Below are 21,006 nucleotides of genomic sequence, written 5' to 3' on the forward strand. Positions count from 1 at the left end.
GAGGGAGCGGCCAGGACTACATCCGAAGCATCTTTTTCCACTTGGAAAGGTACATTTTCGTCCACCGCGTGCATCGCAGCTTTCGCAATGTGATTTCAGAGGTAGTTAAAATCCGTTTGGACTTCAGCCAAGAGGGGAAAATTGGTGGCTTTTGAGGGAGAACCTGATCACTGTCACAATGCCCAGTGGATCCGTCAATACAGAGTATATAGATAGGTTTTTGGAAGACAAATTGGGAAAGGTTTGTTAGAGTAGGTTACATACAAACACTTTAAAACAGATTTTCTTTGAAATACTGGAGCTCTACCTCATGCTAGACATACTGGGGCCTTGCAGCTTTTGCAAGAGCTTTGAAGAGTGCTCAAGAGACTTCACTAATGGATTGTTGTTTTCCAAAGGCCACAGATGAAAGATCTTGTTGGAGCCGCATATTGTCTGGAAGAGAACTTGTTCTAGGAAAGTCAATCCATTAGTGAAGTCTCTTGGGCACTCTCCAAAGCTCTTGCATAGGCTGTGGGGCCTATATGTCTATCATTTGCAGAGCTCCAGTATTTCAAGAAAGATCTGTTTTAAAGTGTTTGTATGTGACCTATACTACAAACCTTGCCCCAATTTATCTCCCCAAAACATATCTATATACTGTCACAACCGGTTAATTGTTTGGCTATAGTCAATTACTAGCCTGGTCTTGTTTTCCCCTTTTACCACTACCACTTGTGCTCTCCATGGGCTGGTGCTAGGTTCGATGATACCTTTGATGAGCAGATGTTGCATCTCAAACTTTATAAAAATCTGTCTGCTGTACGGTACCTCCTGCTCTTGGTAGCAATGGGTTTGCAGTCTGAGGACAGATTTGGGGGGGAGGGGGTCGATATTCAGTGTGAAGAAGCTGCATCTGGGTTCTGATTTTAGGGGCTCTCTATTCAGAACTGTTACGGGGAGGGGACCAGAATACTCCAAGGTCACGCTTTTAAGGTGACACAGGAAGTTCAGACCCAACAACATCGGAGCGCACAATTCATCGAGTATATACAAGCAAAACTTACAGAATTCCTCGTTCAAACAGATGTACTATACAATGTTGTTGAACACGCATAGAATGAGAGGTGAGAAATGTGTGGTTAATAGAAGGATACATCTTCAGGTTGTATTTTTGCAGTCTATGAAGCTCTCAGTTAGGCATTTAGTGGAAATGTCTGTTTATCTTCATAGTCACTATGGACTTGGTGAACTGGTGAGGACTGTCCTGATGTAGGACCATCAAGGCCAGGTCCCCGGAGACTCCATGCTCCTCACTTGAATGGCCCCCACCATCCTAAGTTCCCCTGTGTGGGTAAGATGGCATTGACCTTGTGGTGTGGCAAGATGGCCACCCTCCTTCCTCCAACAATGAAGGTGCAGAGTTTGAATTTGGGTCATGGCAAGATGGCCACCGAGTCTTTTCAAGCAGTTTCCTCCATCAGTGTGACGTGCAACAAGTGGGTTCAGGAGAATTCAGGGCAGACAGCTTGGGACTAGAATCTGATCTGGGAGCGGTGGAGGCCACAGACTTCCCCAGGCTTCCCCTTGTGCGATCAACCCTCATCCAATGCCCTTTCTTGCCACAGCTGGAACACAGTCTTTTGCTGGGCAAGTAGATTGGGGATGCTCGCTCTTGCCACAGAAAAAGCACTACCTGACAATGGTAAGAGGCAGCCATTAGGGAAGGGGCAGCAGGACCAGCTGGTACTTGGAAAGGGTCATCTGGGTGAGCGAGCTCGCTGACTTTGAAGTCATCGTTCTCAAGCTTGGCTTGATCCAGTGATTTCGCCAGCTCGACATGGCTAGCCAGGTCCTTCTTTCTCACATCGAGTATTCGCTGCCTCATGTATCTCAAGTGGACCCCCGCGACTAGTGTCCAGGATCTGTTCTTCCTCACTAATGTGGCCCGTAGCTGCTTTGTACCTGCACTTCTTGGCAAGAATCCACAGATCCAGCAGGTAGTTATTCATGGTCTCTCCTGGCTGCTGGTGACTTAGAGCGAGTCAGTGCCTTGCTAGGATCTCATTCTGTGACTTCAGGTACCTAGCCTTCAATGCCTTGATAGCTGTGTCATATGTAGAGCAATCTCTGATGACTATATACCCTTTCATTCATACCCTCAAAACGTGTAGACCTCCTGAGATTATCAGTGTGAGGAGGGACAGGAGCCAGAGGTCGTGGTACATGTAGGTACCAATGACATAGGGAGAAATAGAGAGGAGGTCCTAAAAAGTGAGTACAGGCAGTTAGGTAGGGAGTTAAAAAGAAGGACCGCAAAGGGGGTAATCTCTGGATTACTCCCTGTGACAGTGTGAATAGAAATAGAATGAGGTGGAGGATTAACACGTGGCTGAAGGAGTGGAGTAAGGGGCAGGGTTTTAAGTTTCTGGATAACTGGGACCTTTTTTGGGGGAGATGTGACCTGTACAGTAAGGACGGGTTACACTTAAATCCCAGGGGGACCAGAATTCTGGCAGAGGTATTTGCTAGGGCTACTCAGGATCCTTTAAACTAGAATAGTTGGGGGGAGGGAACAAAATAGTACAGAGCAGTAAGGAGAAGGTTAGAATGCAAACAAAGAAAGTTTGTAGTAAGTATTTGAATATGGATGGGCAGGTGATAGAGAAGGGAAATGCTCTGGAAGAAGATGAAGGGCAATTGGCAGGAAAAGTAAATAATGTTGTTATTAAAGATGAGGGAAAACAGGGATTAAAAATTGGGAAATCTCTGAAATTCATATATTTTAATGCCAGGAGTATTGTAAAAAAGGTGGATGAGCTGAAGGTGTGGATTGATACTTGGAAGTATGATGTGGTAGCAATTAGTGAGATATGGTTGCAGGAGGGATGTGATTGGCAGCTGAATATCCCTGGGTTTCGTTGTTTTAGGTGTGATAGAGTCGGAGGGGCAAGAGGAGGTGGGGTTGCATTGCTTGTCAGGGAAAATATTTCAGCGGTGCCTAGGAAGGTTAGATTAGAGGGCACATCCACGGAGGCTATTTGGGTGAAACTGAGGAGTAGGAAAGGAGAGGTTACACTTGTAGGGGTGTATTATAGACCACCCGGAGGGGACCGAGACCTAGAGGAGCAAATCTGTAGGGAGATAGTAGATATTTGTGATAAGCACAGGGTTGTAATTATGGGAGATTTTAATTTTCCACATATAGATTGGGAAACACATTCTGTGAAAGGACTGGATGGGTTAGAGTTTGTGAAATGTGTGCAAGATAGTTTTTTACAACAATATGTAGAGGTGCCAACCAGAGAAGGAGCAGTGTTAGATCTACTGTTGGCAAATGGGATGGGTCAAGTTGTTAGTGTTGGCGAGCACTTCGGGTCCAGTGATCATAATGCCATCAGCTTCAATGTCATTATGGAAAGAGAGAAGTCAGGGCCAAGGGTTGAGGTTTTTGATTGGGGAAAAGCTAGATTTGAGGAGATGCGAAAGGACTTGCAGGGTGTGGATTAGGACAATTTGTTTTATGGGCAGGATGTAGTAGAGAGATGGAAGTCTTTTAAAGATCAGATTTTGAGAGTGCAAAAGCTTTATGTTCCTGTTAGGTTAAAAGGAGGGACAAAAGGTTTGAGAGAGCTGTGGTTTTCAAGGAATATTGGAAACTTGGTTTGAAGAAAAAGGGAGGCATACATTAGATATAAGAAGCATGGAGTTAAGGGGATGTTTGAAAGATACATTGAATGTAAGAGGAATCTTAAGAGAGGAATTAGGAAAGCTAAAAGAAGGTACGAGGAAACTATGGCAAGCAGGGTGAAAACTAATCCAAAAGAGTTCTACAAATATGTTAATGGTAAAAGGAAAGCTAGAGACAAAATTGGTCCCTTAGAGAATCAGAGCAGAAAACTGTGTGTGGAGCCTAGAGAAATGGGGGAGATATTGAACAGTTTCTTTTCTTCGGTATTCACTAAGGAGAAGGATATTGGGAGATGTGAGATAAAAAAAAGCAAATTGGGTAAATATGGGGAATAAAGAGATTACAAAAGATGTAGTTTTAGGGCTTTTGAAGAATATAAAGGTGGATAAGTCTCCGGGACCAGACGGGATCTTCCCCAGGACATTGAGAGAAGTGAAGGAGGAAATAGCAGAGGCTCTGGCGGTAATTTTCCAAATGTCATTAGATATGGGGATAGTGCCGGAGGATTGGCGCATTGCGCATGTGGTTCCGTTATTTAAAAAGGGTTCAAGGAGGAAGCCTGGCAACTATCGGCCTGTAAGTTTGACGTCTGTGGTAGGTAAATTAATGGAGAAAATTCTTAGAGATAGTACTTATAAACATCTGGATAGACAGGGTCTGATCAGGAGCACTCAACATGCATTTGTGGGAGGAAGGTCATGTTTGACCAATCTGATTGAATTTTTTGAAGAGGTGACTAGGAATGTGGATGAGGGTAGCGCAGTGGATGTTGTCTATATGGACTTCAGTAAGGCCTTCGATAAGGTACCACATGGAAGGTTAGTTAAGAAGATGCAGTCTTTAGGTATAAATTTTGAGATAGTCAAATGGATTGAACATTGGCTGAAAGGGAGAGGCCAGAGAGTGGTAGTGGATAATTGTCTGTCAGGTTGGAGGCCGGTGACCAGTGGTGTGCCTCAAGGATCTGTATTGGGCCCATTGTTGTTCGTTATATACATTAATGATCTAGATGATGGGGTGGTAAATTGGATTAGTAAATATGCAGACGATACTAAGATAGGTGGAATAGTGGATAATGAAGAAGGTTTTCAAGGATTGCAGAGGGATTTGGGCTGCTTAGAAAAGTGGGCTGAAAAATGGCAGATGGAATTCAATGCTGATAAGTGTGAGGTGCTTCATTTTGGTAAGAAGAATCAGAACAGGACATACGTGGTAAATGGGAGAGCATTGATGAATACAGAAGAGCAGAAAGATTTGGAGTAACGGTACAGCATTCCCTGAAGGTAGAAACTCACGTGAATAGGGTGGTGAAGAAGGCTTTTAGTATGCTGGCCTTTATCAATCATTGCATGGAATATAGGAGTTGGGAGATGATGTTGAGATTGTATAAGACGTTGGTGTGGCCTAATTTGGAGCTCTGTGTGCAGTTCTGGTCGCCTAATTATAGGAAGGATATAAACAGAGTGGAGAGAGTGCAGAGAAGGTTTACCAGAATGTTGCCTGGTTTTAAGCATCTGGAGTATGGGGAGAGATTGGACAGATTAGGTCTTTATTCTTTGGAGCGTAGAAGGTTGAGAGGGGATTTGATAGAAGTATTTAAGATTATGAAAGGGATAGACAGAGTGGATGTGGATAGACTATTTCCGTTAAGAGGAGGAAAGATTAAAACAAGAGGACATGAGTTAAGAATTAAGGGGCAGAGGTTTAGAGGTAACATGAGGGGAAAACTTCTTTACTCAGAGAGTGGTAGCCGTGTGGAATGAGCTTCTGGGAGAAATAGTGGCGGCGGAGTCAATTGTATTATTTAAGAAAAGGTTGGACAGATATATGGATGAGAAGAAGATGGAGGGTTATGGGCATTGTGCAGGGAGGACTAGAGAGGGGTGTTTGGTTCGGTGCGGACTAGAAGGGCCTAATGGCCTGTTTCCGTGCTGTAAATTGTTATGTTATGTCATGTTCAGGTAGGCCTGGAAGCAGTCTAGCCAGTATGTTAACTCCTGAGCCACATCAGGGGACAGAGGGTCTCTCAGTAACAATACCTAGCTTGAATAGCACTTCCATTGTTGGGAAATACACTAATAAAATTGTAGCATAAACAAAAGCTCTCATGACTGGAGGGAGAACAAATGCTTTTATTAACATAACTAAGGGTAGGGTTTCACAGTGGTCTTCAGAAGGCTTCTGGGTTTAGGTGGGAAATCAGGGTTATAAGTGAGCAGATGGGGGCAGAGCCAGGAAGTGGGGCCAGCCATCACAACACCCTACCAGCGAATCCCAGTTCACTGCAGGGAGGGAGCCAGTGTAGGGGATGTGAGGTGGGGACTGGTAGGTGATGGGTGTAACTAGGTGACATTGAGGGAGGTATGGGAGATCAGGGTAAATGGGTATGTGTGTGAAACCATGTGAAGGAAGGTAATGTCTGTCAGGAAGGTGGAGGAGGGGAAATGTTTTTGGAGGGAGGGGAGGTGAACAAAAGGTCAACTGGAATATTACATTGAATGCTTCTGAGTTGAACACTTTCTCCAAGTATTGTCAGATCTGAAATGTACCCATGATTTAATTTTTCTCCAATGTTTCATATCACTTAAATACTTGAATAACATGGAAATCAGAGCCATGCTCCGGATTCTAGCATCTCCTGATTAGAGTTTAAAGGTGAAATATGTTTGTCATTTTTATTCTTCCATAAATGAACTTGTTCACTTTTTAAAAAGTGGGCCTGTTAATCTGCAGAATTACAGTGGTGACCTCTCCACCTGCACTCTTACTGGGAGTAAGCTTGCCATTCATCATGTTCCCCTTTTATTTTAATAATGAACTTTTAAAATAAAAGATATGCATGTTCTCTGTTGTATAGCATTATATAAATGTTTGGCAACTTGAACAAGGAAATCTTTAAAAGTTCTTTTTCGCACCATTTATCTTGTACACTAAAATGAGTGGTTAAACATAAGAAATGTATGACATCTGATTAGGAATGTTTGTGGCAAACTACTGCAAAAGTTTCAATTTATACAGTTCTGCTTTGTAATTGGCATTTACAACTTCAAATTCCCATCATTTGAGATTAATTGTCCAATCGCTGTGCTTTCTATGGCGCCTCTCAGGACAAAGCAATTACGAAGCAGGAGAACGGGTATTCCGCTGGCACATTGAAGTAAACTTGATTTTAAAAACGAAACAACAGCAAGTGCACTGGTGGGGAAATGAAACAATCCTGAGTGCCAGTCGAAATTAGACAGAGCCTTTGCGTTTTCCCCCAATTGCGTGATTTTCCTTCGCTCGATGTGTCTGAATCAGTGAAAATCTTCGAAAAGAACGAAATAACGTCGATATCGTCACTGTCAAAGCTCGTATTTTCCCTTGATGTGCAAAGGTTGCTTCCCTTTGTTTATTGAGCCCTGGTAGTTCTAAAAGAGAATCGTGCTTTACCTTGAATGGGACATTTTACTGCATCTTTTTAAAAATAAAATAATGCGATTTCCAAGCAGTATCCTTCAAAAACTTTTCAAAAGATCATTTTCACCTACCCCTGGGAACCCAGGAGTGCAGAGCAGAGGACCAACGCAACGCTGGAGAAACTCGGCAGGTACTAGAAGCGCAAAGATAATGATGCATAACCAACCTTCACCCAAAGCAGAGGACGGTTCCGGAGAGGGACGAGTAAGATTTGCACCCGAGAGCCTCCCGCCTCCATTCCACCCGCAATCGCCCACCAGAAAGCGCAGCCCTGCGAACCGCTGGATGGGAGACGCCTTCCGATTGGGCGCCTGCAAGGACAGTCTTTCCAATGGACCGTTCCTATTGGTTGGGAGGGTGATGCCGGCGCCTCGTTCTCGAGCTGCTCATCTGGTGGCTGCCTGGGTTCCGAAGGGGAGGGGGGGGGGGGGATGGGGGGAAGCGAGAGACGGAGATGGCAGCGGGCCGACGTGAGGGCGACGGTGTGGGGCGTGTGTGAAATCTGTCGGCAGGAGGAGGCGAGGAAGATCGCGGAGCTGGAGGAATCGAGAGCCGGCGCGAAGGCAAGGCGAGGTGGGGAAGGGCAGGACGGCAACGGCGCCTGAGATCCTCGGAGGCAGAAGGAGAGCGGCTGCCGAGTGTGGGGTGGGGGGGGATCCACCGCTGGCCTCCGGGCCCGAGTGGCGGCTCGCTGTTGGCGCAGAGAGGGAGGCACAGGGAAGCGGCGCCGGCGGGCGCTTCAAACAAGCCATCCAATAAATATTACTTCACGGCCCGGCACCGCCAGCTGGAGGAGGCGGGGAGGCTGCAAACAAATAATAACCGTAACCCCTGGAGTTGCAGCAGCAAAGGCCCGGATCCCCCCCCAAACCGCCTTCCACAGGATGAACTCGGTCAGGGCAGCCAACAGGCGACCGAGGCGAGTATCGAGGCCGCGCCCCGTGCAGGAGAGAAACAACGCCGCGGGTAAGACGGTGGGCGCTTGGGGAGGGGGGGGGGAGGGGTGGGGTGGCGGGGGTGGGGGGGAGAGAGAGAGGGGCGAGTTAGCGGATCAACCCTCTGCTGGCTGCCCCTGACCAGCCGAGCACACACAGGGTCGACCGACCGGAGAGAGCGAGGCTGCCCTCCTCCAGTTTAGGCCGCGCTTTGTTTGTGCTTTGGCACAATCCTGTGGTGGCAGTAGGTTTGAAGCCCACCCCTCAGCACCACCACCTTCCCTCCTGTCTGTAAATTTCAGATAAAATGGAGCCTGTCAGATAACCACCTTTAGCAGGGGAGCGTGCAACCTTTTCAAGTCTCGGTATTTCAACATTTCCTCAACTATTAAGTGTCTCATGTGGTGCCAACAACACACACACAAAATCACACTTCCCAGACGTTCTAGGATTCACTTTGTCGTCACTTTCCCCCCCTCCACCCCCCACTCTGTCCTCCTTTCTCTCTCCCCCACTCTGTCCCCCTTTCTCTCTCTCTCCCCCCCCTCCCCACCCCCACTCTGTCCCCCTTTCTCTCTCTCCCCCCCCTCCCCACCCCCACTCTGTCCCCCTTTCTCTCTCCCCCACTCTGTCCCCCTTTCTCTCTCCCCCACTCTGTCCCCCTTTCTCTCTCTCCCCCCCCCCCACTCTGTCCCCCTTTCTCTCTCTCCCCCACCCCCACTCTGTCCCCCTTTCTCTCTCTCCCCCACCCCCACTCTGTCCCCCTTTCTCTCTCTCCCCCACCCCCACTCTGTCCCCCTTTCTCTCTCTCCCCCACCCCCACTCTGTCCCCCTTTCTCTCTCTCCCCCACCCCCACTCTGTCCCCCTTTCTCTTTAAATGGTCTCTCGGTGTTTGAATGTTTACTGCGTAGTTGCCTTAAAGTGATCGTCTCCCCATTTCGAGGGGACGGTATCAGACTATCCTGTACCACGCAAACTCCATGACTACTTGCAAGTGGCTTTAATTTCATGTCTTGTTTTGCGACAAAGCAACTGGCTTGGTTTGATTTTTTTTTAAAGTGAAGTTTTGCTTTTTGACAGGCCTTTGCAAGCCAGAAACAAGAATTGTAGTGATTCCTTACAAACTCAGAGCAATTTTTAAATATATATAGAGATGTGTTTGCATTTACAGTAAATATCACTTTAATTTGTTTAAGTCTATGCAAGTAACGAAAAGGTGACTATTCCTGTAGAGTGACTATGATAAGGATAATATTTTGTCAGATCTAGGTACAAGTTCGTGTCTAGTGTGGGAGGAATGGTGGCACCTTCACTAGGTTTGTCCATTGAGTAACTGCTGTAATGGCCACTAAAGGCTGATCATATGGTGTTACTCATCAGATCTCAAAATGGTGTCAGATTAGGAGTTGCAACACCTCGATCAATTAATACTAATGTTTTGACTTTGTGCACAATTTTAAACTGTGCAATATGCTTAATCATTTCGTACTTCAGCTTTGACATTTTGTAGTTATTTTTTCAAAAGCTGAGCATGAGCAGTACCTGTATGTACAAATGAAATCCTTTTTTTGTTAAAACGTGTTTCTTCAAACTTCTGATATTCATTTTTGCCAAATCCAACTATTGATGAAAACTATTGTTTTCTATGCAAGGAAATTAAAAATGGGCAGATATAATTTTTGAATGTTGTGCATTAATACTTGACAGCAGAAGAATGCAGTGTTGATGATTAATTGAGGAATGATTGTTTAAATAAACAAATAATAGTATTCATGTAATCTATCTGGGCTAAAAGGATGAATGGATGCTATGATGCTAAATATCCAGTGAGTTGGACTTGATTTTTAGCAGCAAAAGTTATTTTAAGCCTGCTCTAAGTTATGACCTCAACTGGGGCTGAAGCATGGTTCATGTGGAACATTGTAGTGGAATTCTGACTTCACTAGATAATGATTGCATTGCAGAACTTGTGTGATAACAAGCTTGGTCCTTGCAGTAATGCATTCTGTGGTTGAGTAGTCTGTTGATACTTAGTGAAGACTTTTATATAATGATGAGTTACCTGCAGTTAGAAGTGCATTTGTGCTTCTCAGCACATTTCAGCAAGATTTTTTTTTAAAAAGGGGATATATTTGGGGGAAAAAAGAATGTATCATTTGAATATCTTGACACTTATTAAATGTAATGGAACAAAACAGAATTCATTTGCATACCATATTAATCTCTACAGTATTTTTGGTAGTGTCCTCTCCTTTAATTGACAGCTTGTTTTATTAATACCATTAATAACATTGAAATATGGTATATTCAAATTAAGAATTTAGTAATACACTGGATCACACACAGAATACTGCCTTAATCATTAAATGTTACTGAAAACTTTTGAGGCAACATTTGGCAAATTTGTAATATTTTTTGATGTCCTAACCAAAACAGATAAGAATGGAATCAGTGGATGAATTTGGGTTTCTATAAAGCCTTTCAAATAGTTGAGTCACAAGAAATCAAGACATTGAATGATACATTAGCATGAATAGAGGATTGGCCTCCAGGCTGCAAACACCATGGAAGGATATGGGTGTTACTTTCTGGCTGGCCACCTGTGATTCTGATAGGGTGTCAAAGATTAGTACTGCAGTTGTTTATAATGTATAGTCATGATTTGGAGAAAGGAATCAAATGCATGGTAGCCAAATTTGTAAGTGACACAAGTCTAGGCAAGTTGTGAATATGCTTTGTCGAGAGAGATTCACAGGTTTGGTGAGTGAGCAGAAAGTTGATATAGATTTTACTAAAGCAATAATATTTAAATGGAAAAAAATTGCAGTATGCTGCACCATAAAGGGATTTTGGGGTCATTCATTTTTTTTTTAAAAAAAAGGCACATGCATTAAGCAGATAAAAGGGATTGCTTTGGCTCCTATTTCAATGAGGTTGGAGTATAAATTAGGGAAATATTACTGTAGTTCTCCAAAACCACATCTAGACAGCTGAGAATGATTTTGGTCTATTTTCTTGGGAAATATAATACCATTGGAAGCAATTCAGAGAAGGTTTATTAGAATAATCATGGGAATGGAGGAGTTATCCTATGAAGATGGGTTTTAAAAAGTTGGGACACTTTTTCATTGGAAGAATGAGAACTGGTAAATGGTGAGATGTTTCATGTCATGAACAAAGGCATGGTTTCAGAATAAGTGGGTGCCCATTTAATACCAAGTCTTCAGGGCTGTTTGCAACAGAGCATTGTAAAGCTCTATTTAAGGCAGAGCTAGGGTTTTTAATCAGTTAAGGTTATGTGGGTGGAAATTTGGGTGAGGTAATCCCTATTTCATGGTCGAGAGGGTTCAAGGCTGAATGGTTGACTCCTGTTCCTACTAAATTGGTCTCATGGTTCATCTGGTCTTGGATTGGCAGGTTTATAAAAAAAAAAAAATTGAATTGAAATTGCAAGATTGTGTTTCTCAAGTTTTCAGGTTTGATTATATTGCTCAATTTTTTGCTTTGCGCATACATTTAACGTGTACACTTGAAAGTGAATTATAGTAATAGCATCAGGTGTGTAGATTGAGTAGGGGCAGCTAATGTCGTTTGAACAACTTGGGTATAAGTATGATTATATAATAAGACATTCCACTGCTAGCTTCAGATAAGATCTTTTCTGCAGGACAAATTAGGTCCATCTATGGCCCTACCAGTGTGCAGTGATATAATTTGAAGGGGAACACACGGAATTTCATCTCGACATGTATTTTTTACTCCAAGCAGAAGGACCTAAACCAGGCCTTCATAAATCAAGGCAGAGGTTGGAGTCGGAACTAGGAATAATAATTGATGAGTGGTGCTTTTCTGACTTGTGTTCGATCAGCATGACTGCAATCATTAATATGGAGTACAGGCTGGTACATTACAACTTTCTACACCGGCTATAACTGATGCCGCAACAAGAATTGTTAAATGCTTTAGATGTGGCATTGAGACGGCAACCTTTGTGCACACATCCTGGATGTGTACCAAGGTGAGACCCTTCTGGTGGAACTAGGCCAAGTCCTAGAAATAAAATTGCTCTTGTTGGAGAAACATAATTGACTTTAGACTGGCAATGAACCTGTCCAAATTTCAAATTCAATTCGTAATGATCACAGTGGTTACCTGGAAATCTGACTCGCTGGAACACAGAATTGCAAAGCTGTGTTCCCCTGGAAAAAAATTACTTAAGAAAAAAGTATAACACTTTTTTGAAAATTGGTAGCCATACTTAAATTCCATAGGATCAAGATTATAGTGTGGACCATCATGCCTCGCTGCCCTACCTCCCCATCTATCCCTCAAATCAGTGTGGTGGTGGGGGGGGGGGGTTTCCGTGACTGCTGTGTCATGTAAACCCATAAAACCCTGATATGTCTATACTTCTGTTGTGAGTGTCATGAATATTGTGTAACTATGGTTAGTTAAGTGTTAGGTGTGGGGGTTAAGGAGGGAGGGAGATGAAAAGAGCTTGAACTCTGCAGACAAATGTATAAAATGGATAATTGTAAATTGTAGTAAATGCTGATTCTGTTAACATTGACACTGATAAAGTGGACAACTGAGTTTAAGTTTGGAAAATCATAAAATATTCAAAAAAAATATTTGCAGTATTAAGACAGCAAGGGACTCAGGAAGAGTTGGGTGAATAATGTCTATCTTCTAACAATCTCTGGCTTTTTCTGCAATGGGTTGATTTTCTATTCCTGGAATCTCTCCCATCTACCTTTGTTGTGGAGACTGGCTGCCCGTTTTGGTTGCTCCCAGAGCCCTGAACAACTTTTTCCCCAATGTCCATGAATAAGGAATAGTTATGATGTGAGGTTTTCACTTGAGTGGGAATAATAGAAAAATTGTATTTTTTAAATGAGGAACAACTATTAAATGGAGGATTCAAAGACTTGGCTATTCTTGCATACTAATCATAAAGCTAGTGTGCAGTAAGGATATAGCAAAGGGATTTTTATCTTTATTGCAAAGGGATTGAAGAATGACAGGAAGTCTTGTTATAGTTGTGCAGAACATTGTTTAGACCACATCTAGAGCATTGTTTGGAAGGTTGGTTCCTTTGCCTTGAGGAAAACCTGCAGGCCTTGGAAGCAGTACCACAGAAGTTTACCAGATTAATTCCTGGGATGTGAGAGCTATCCTGATGAGAGGGTGATCCCTGGAGATCATACTTTGAGATGAAAAGAATTCGAGATGATCTTTTTGAAGCAGATCTCCGAAGAGGCTTGATAAAATGAAGTGAGTTTTTTTTCTCTTCCTGCATAGTCTGGAAATAGTGACTGGGAAAAATGTCAAACATTTTGGATTGAGGTTAGGAGAACATTTTACACTGGGTAATTTCTGAATCTGGAGAATCTTTAGTTTTCTATCTGAGAAGATTGTGGATGATCATCCCTTGTGAGTATTCAAAAGTAAGATGAATAGAAATTTGGAATCCAGGAAAATTGAAGGATATAGGATTAGGCAGAAAAGTGATAATTAGAATCCATCCTAAATCATCCTGCATGTGGTGCATATAAAGAATATAAGAAAAATAAGACCATTTGACTTTTTGAGCTCTGACATTCATCAAGATAAAAGCTGATTATTTGCCTTGTGTGCCACTGCCACCATATCTATTGATTTCCTTAATATCCAGAAATTATTTCTGTTTAGAATGAACATGACTGATTCTACTAGGGAGAGAAATCAGAATAGGAAAAAGTCAGACTTGTTGGCAAAGGGAAAGGTGACGTTATGGTTAATCCAATCAACATTTGTAAAGGTTATGAATGACAACACTGAGAAAAAACATTTATACATTCTAATTTAACTAATGGTAAAGGAATACTTCTGATGGTACGAGGAAGTGGTTAGAGTTTTTCTCAATTTGTCATTAACGAGATGGTATATTGAGAGGTTAGCCTTGACTATACAAAGAATGGAATTTCTTTGGAAGTATATATTTAACAAAGAATTCAGAGCTTATGTTGGAGAACTGAGTTGATGGTTGATGTTACCAGTCATGGTGTTGAGATAGAGAAGATAGCAGAGAGGTTATCTGAGTAATAAATTTAGATTTGGAGTGATGATGATTTTAAGAAGCAAGAACTGTGGACCAAAGCAAGTACTTGAGATTAAAGAAGAAAGTGGCATACAAGTCCAAGGACATATCGTGGGATGAAGTTGAATTGTATTCTATATTGTTTTCCTAAAAAGTTGTGAAAATGGAGTAAATTCAGTAGATTTTAGGAGGTGTGAGTACAAAAAGAATTGGCTAAAATAAACTCATGCACGTGGAGATGATCAACAGCTGTTTGATACGTGCAGCAAAGTGCAGCTTCTTCAAAATAAGAAAATGTTTGACATTTCTATTAATGGAAAGTAGGAAAACAGTTGAATGGATGTTCTTGGTTTTGTTGCAAAGTTGTCCTCATTTAGTGAAGTGAAAAGATCTAAGGTGGTTGTTGGTAGTGAACAGTAAAAATGTCTTGGTGCTGATGTTGATGTGTAATACTGCTTGTGAAAGAATAGAGGTCCACTGACATTTATTATCTACCTTTTATATTATCTCTTTCTGTATGGTAATTTAATAAATACTATTGGACTTTTTTTAAACAAAGTGCTTGTTTGATGAAAGTGAGAATTTTGTGCATATGTATGACAACGAATTAATTATCAAGTAATGTCTTATTAAAACTGATTGAAAATTAATTTGCATGATTAAGACAGTCAAGCATGTACATGGAAAATATTGAAAGATGTGAAAGATTTGGGAGAAATACCAGGAGTGAGTTGACAATCTAGTAGTCAAAGATGCAGATTAGATGCAATTGAAAATGAATTCAAGTGGCAAGGAGAATTTCTCAGTCACGCACAATGTACTGCCTCAGTGGTTATACAAGTAGTCCTCAATTTATGACCTATGTGAGGTACGTCCACCTGAACATGCGACTGAAATTTTAAAAAATGCTGTGCTGAAATTCTTCATTAAAGGTTCATTTGTTGAAAATTCTTTCTTACCTCGTTAAGACACATGAATCTGGATTGTGACCAATCCTTTGGTCCCAATTATAGTTGTACATTGAGGACTACCTGTAAAAGAAAATGATTTCGGAGGTATTGGATGAATACTTGATTAGGAAAAATGGTAGTGTGGGGAAAAGAGCAAAGTGGCCCACATTGCCTCCTCCTAAGGGCGAACTCCAGGCAAAAAAAAAACAAGAGTTCAAGGGATGGGCAGATATTAAAGGCTTCGTTTTCAAGGATATGGGCATCACTATCCACATTAATATGTAATATCTATCCCAAATTGCTCTTCAACCAATGTAGTTCTTTTAGGAATTTCCAGGATTTGGATCCAGTAACAATGTATTTACAAGATAGGTGATGTGCTATTGGGATTAGTGGTGTGGACTAGGAACCACTCATGACATGCTGCCCTTGTGCTCCTTGTTGGTAGGGGATTTATGTTTGATAAAAAGCTGATAGGTGACACTGAGGAGACCAACTGTATTGAATTTTAATAGTAAGGGATGGTCAGATATTGAAGGTGATGGATCATCTGCCAATCAGCCATTCTTGATGTTTTAGGCTATGGTCCCCTTGCATATATTTCAGATTTATTTTCATAGTACATACAGCCCTGAGATTCTTTATCCTGCAGGTGAGGCAGAAAAAAAATTCACACAATGTACACATGTAAACAATTTGTAAACAGATAACATGTGTAAACAAACTGTGCAATACAGAGAGAATAAAAGTGGACAAGTCCTTAAATGAGTCCCTGATTGAGTTTGTTGTTGAGGAGTCTAATGGTGGAGGGATAGTAGCTGTTCCTGAACCTGGTGGTGTGAGTCTTGTGGCATCTATACCTCTTTCCTGATGATAGCAGCGAGAACAGAGCATGTGCTGGGTGGTGTGGATCCTTGGTAATTGCTGCTTCAGCTCTCCGACGCCAGCCTTCCCTGTATATGTTCTTGTTAGTGGGGGGGGTTTTGCACATTTGGTCGGTGTCCATTAACTTGGAGGCTTTGCGCTAAGGGGTATTGGTGATGCAGCTGGAGAACATGTTCCACCAAACAACTGTAGAAATTTGCCAGGGTATCTGATGTCATACCAAACCTCAACAAATTCCTGAGAAAGTAGAGGTGCTGATGTGTTTTCTTCATGATGATCCTCTCCAACTCTGATCCCCTAATGATCACTGGATCATATACCTCTGGTTTTCACTTCCTGCAATCAGCTCCTTATTATTGGTTACATTGAGTGCAAGGTTGTTGGTGTACCATTCAGCCAAGTTTTCATTCTCCTTCCTATAAGCTGACTCATTTCCTTTCTTTATACAATCCACTACCATGGTATTGTTGGCAGTTTTGTTATTGTCATACCGAGCTACATAGTTGTAGGTGTAGTCAGTAGAGCAGGGGCTAAGAACACAGCACTGTGGTGCTCCGGTGTAGATGGTGATTGTGGAGATGTTCTCACCAGTCCTCACTAATTGTGGTCTGGATGTGAGGAAATCCATGATTCAATTACACATTGGGGTGTTGAGTCCCAAGTCTTGAGTTTGCTGATCAGTTTTGAGGGGATGATGGTGTTGAATGCTGAACTGTCGTTGATAGAGCATCCTGATGCATGCATCTTCGCTATCCAAGTGTTCTAGGGCTTTGTGTAATTGTGAAATGGCATCAACCTTAGACCTGTTGCTATGATGGGCGAATTGGAATGCATCCATGTTGTCCCCTCAGACAGGAGCTGATATGCTTCAACACCAGACTTATAAAACATTTCATCACTTTTGACGTATGTGCTACTGGTCGCTAGTCATTAAGACAGTTTACCATGTTCTTGGGCACTGGTGTGAATGATGCCTGTTTGAAACAGTTACCACATCCTGCCCAAATGAGATGTTGAAGATAAGTTGGTCAGCACAGAATTATAATCCTTGGTCAGGTACTCCATCCAGGGTTTCCTTGGATTCACTCTCCTGAAGGCAGCACGCACATCTTCAGATACGGACAGGATGGGATCATGTGATGTGGGGGTGTAGAGGGGTGGTTCTATGCTGTTATTGTGGTCAAATCTGGCGTAGAAGTCATGGAGTTCCTTTAGGAGTGAAGTTTTGCCACCTGCTTCGCTGAATTTGGTTTTGTATCAGGTTATGGCATTTCGGCCCGGCCACAGCTGTCGGGTGTCTTTTGTTTCAATTTTCATCCGGAATCTCTACTTCGCCCGGGAGATTGCAGGCCATACTTTCTCCTTTTTTGGAAAATTTTTACATAAAAAAAATCAAATACAAATAAAGTAACTATATCCCCTCCCCCTTATAATATTAAAAAAAACCCAAAAATCAAAAGGAAAAAAAAACCTCCCCAATCCCCCTCCCTGCAAAACCTTACAAAAATATATTAAATATTCCCTGATTGAGTGCCAACCTTACCACAGTTACTTAGTTTCTATAGCCATATATTTCAGATTATCCCCACATATCAATAAAAAAAAGTAATTGTTTCTTACATTGTTAGTTTTTCTAAATATGAACAAGACTGCAGTTCATTATTGACATCTACGCAAACTTAATTGTACATCATTCTTCCATGGAACAGCTATACATTTTTTTGCTACTGCTAACCCTAATCTTCGAAAAGCCAAATATGGTTTAGGCATTTTTGAGTCAACAAATGGAACATTAACATAACCCAACAAACATAAATGGATCCAATCGAATATCCATTTTAAACAAATCTCTCAAAAATTTTATAAATCTTCTCCGAAAAATATTTAATTTTCTTACACAACCAAACTGAATGTACAAAAGTACCTTTCTGCTCCCAACATCTAAAACATAAATCTGTTGTACTAAATCCATATCTTTTCAATTTCTCAGGAGTTAAATATTATTGATGCAAAAAATTATAATTAATCATACTATACCTCACATTAATTAACTTTGTAATACTATCAACACATAATTTGTGACCATTCCTCCCATGCCAAAACAATATTTAAATATTTTTCCCATTTCTCCTTAACTTTATCCACATCTTTTTCCATTTTTTCCTGCAACAACCAATACATATCCAAAATAAAACCTTTTTCACTTTTATCTGCAATTAGTAATTCAAATTTCGTTTGACTTGGTAAATTTATTTCCTTAAAAAAAATCTCAAAATTGATAATAAACAAGCAAAGAATTTGACGCAATACCGTATTTTTCTTGTAATCTTTTAAACGAGCAGAACTTCCCTGCTTCAAAACAATATAACATTAACTATTCCTTTAATTTCCCAATTTTTAAAATAAGGACTACTCAATGAAAAAATAATTAATTCATTCTGATATAATGGTGATCTTATCGAAATTATCCCTTTAGACCCTATAACTAAATTGTGATTATACCAAATATTCATTATATGTCGTAAAACAGGTAATTCAAATTCTTGTAACACTTGTAAATAAGATGCTTAATATTATCTTCCAAAATCTGATCCATCTCTATTTTTGCCCATCTAGGAGATTGTTCAATATCAAATAATCTATTAATAAACTTTAACTGTGCTGCCTCATAATAATTATAAAAACAAGGTAATTGCAAGCCACCTAATTCATAACTGTAATCAGTACTCGAGCAAGATTCTGGAAATACACCTGCTTCAGTTGCTTGTTTCAATGTCTTTATATAACAGAAATAATAAATCATTAAACTCTTTATAAAACTCTACCGTAAATCCGTCCTCAAGCCACCTAATTCATAACTGTAATCAGTACTCGAGCAAGATTCTGGAAATACACCTGCTTCAGTTGCTTGTTTCAATGTCTTTATATAACAGAAATAATAAATCATTAAACTCTTTATAAAACTCTACCGTAAATTCATCCTCTCCAGGAGATTTCACATTAGGCATCGATTGCAAAGCTTTTTTCAATTCTAATTCAGTAAATAAAATATCTAAATTCTTCAACTTCATTGAACACTGGGAAATTTAAATTAGATAAAAATAAATCAATTTGACCCATTTCTTGCTAACCCTCTGACCTATATAAATTTTCATAAAATTTAAAAATATTAATCATTAATATCTTCTCATTTATAAGTAATTTCTCCATTCTTCCTAATAGCATTAATTGTCCTTGATAATTGCTCAGTTTTAAGCTGCCATGCCAAAACCTTGTGCGCTCTTTCTCCCAATTCATAATAGCGTTGCTTTGACAGCAAAATAATTTTCTCATATTTATGTTTAAATTATTATAATGCAATTTCAACTTGGATAATTGTATCTTATCGTCCTCTTGTACATTTTTTGTAATTTTTTCTCCAAACTTTCAATTTCTTTTTCCAAATTTGAACTTTCTAATAAATACTTTTTTATCTTTGTTGTATAGCCCAAAATTTGTCCCCTCAAGTATGCTTTTAAAGCATCCCACAAAATAAACTTACTTTGAACTGAATTTTCATTCGTTTGTAAATAAAAAGTAATTTGAGATCTCATATACTAATGAAGACCAGTCTCTTCAATAACATTTTATTAAACCTCCATCGATAAATTGTCTCAATTAATTCAGTGCCTAAACATCTAACTAATAATAACGAATGATCTGACAATAATCTACTTTTATATTCTGCGAAATTAAATCAACCTTGTAAATGCGCAGAAATAAAAAATAAATCTATTCTCGAAAAGGAATTAAGTCGGGCTGAATAAAATGAATAATCTTTCTCAGTTGGATTTAATTTCCACTAAATTTAAATCCTTCATCTCAATTAGTCTTTTCACCATTGTCCTGGGTAAACTTGTACCTCCCACTTTGTTCGTTTTAGATTGGTCACAGTGTTTGTGCTACCGAAAGAAAATAGACACACACGCCGAGAGCACTTCAGTTGATACAAAACTTTATTACAAATTCTAAAGCTGATATCAAACTACAATATGCAAGCCCTTCCCAATTATACTTATCAACACCTGGACTGGTCCCAACTGCTGAGGCGAGGCAACGACTACACACTTGTAGTGGGTTGTCAGGGCGCCGGTAGCAGCTTCTCCACCTCCCCCAACCGAGACGTTGGCTGGACTCTAGAAGTTCTTCATCTTGCTGAGAGATGCTGCCACCTCTCGGGGAGTCTGAAACTTCAGCAGCGGGACCACGACTTATATTATCCATTCTAGCTTATCGCTTTGAATACAGTGGTTTATTTTGTGTCGTGGTTAGGTCTCTGCCTGAAAGACTGTGACCAAAACAAGCAGGAAGATTAAATGTTCTTGGTACACAGATGTCTTTTTGTCAGATAACGGCATCTCTCAGCCCCATGGTGGAATTTAGCTTGTGTCTGCTGAGTCTCAAGCAGGTTACTGATTCTCAGCCTTGCAGGAGCAAAAGCATGGTTTAAATCCTCCAATACAGCCACCTTAGTTCTTTTAACAATTTTTGGAGATTTGTCCAACAAAGGATCCAAGCAACAATTAAAGTCAGGTTTTCACTACTTCCAGTTTGTTGCTTTCTAACACACCAGACCTCACACATTGGAATATAGTGCAGTTGTTGGTCAGTTATCTTCAACCCAAAACAACACTGGTCTTGGAGGCCACCTTGAGGAATTTCTGCAGTGGTTCTCAACCTTTTTTCTCCCCATTCACATACTACCTTAAGTAGTCCCTTACTGACCACAGAGCAGCTATGGAATAGATGCTCTGTGGTTAGTAAGGGATTACTCAAGGTGGTATGTGAGTGGGGGAACAAGGTTGAGAGTCACTGTCCTAGTAAAAATACACCAAAACGCTGGAAGGAACGTAGCCGATCTTTTCAGCATCCATTAAAAAAAAACAAATATAAATTGTTGACATTTCAGGCCCAAACCCTTCTTCTGCCCACTCCTTGAAGGGCTCAGGCCTGAAATGTCAACAATTTATCTTTGGGTCTTTTTAATG

General features: G+C 40.8%; 1 protein-coding gene and 1 long non-coding RNA gene across 5 annotated transcripts in view; one reads left to right on the forward strand and one right to left on the reverse strand.

Moving 5' to 3' along the window:
* LOC138759800 (uncharacterized) overlaps positions 1-7,403 on the reverse strand; it is a 122,890-nt gene extending 115,487 nt beyond the window's left edge. The window contains exon 1 of the long non-coding RNA XR_011355093.1: positions 7,296-7,403. This is a non-coding gene — a long non-coding RNA (uncharacterized lncRNA). The remainder of the gene's footprint in view (positions 1-7,295) is intronic.
* Positions 7,404-7,559: 156 nt separating this feature from the next.
* fbxo11b (F-box protein 11b) overlaps positions 7,560-21,006 on the forward strand; it is a 184,952-nt gene continuing 171,505 nt past the window's right edge. The window contains exon 1 of one of the 4 annotated variants that reach the window (XM_069931037.1): positions 7,560-7,702. In XM_069931037.1, coding sequence (XP_069787138.1) covers positions 7,561-7,702 — 142 coding nt within the window. In that variant the 5' untranslated portion in view covers position 7,560. Of the gene's footprint in view, positions 8,096-21,006 lie in introns of all 4 variants that reach the window. The other 3 variants (XM_069931040.1, XM_069931038.1, XM_069931042.1) reach the window with 3 other exon arrangements.

Source organism: Narcine bancroftii, chromosome 4, assembly GCF_036971445.1.
Source record: "Narcine bancroftii isolate sNarBan1 chromosome 4, sNarBan1.hap1, whole genome shotgun sequence".
In the NCBI taxonomy this organism is placed as follows: domain Eukaryota; kingdom Metazoa; phylum Chordata; class Chondrichthyes; order Torpediniformes; family Narcinidae; genus Narcine; species Narcine bancroftii.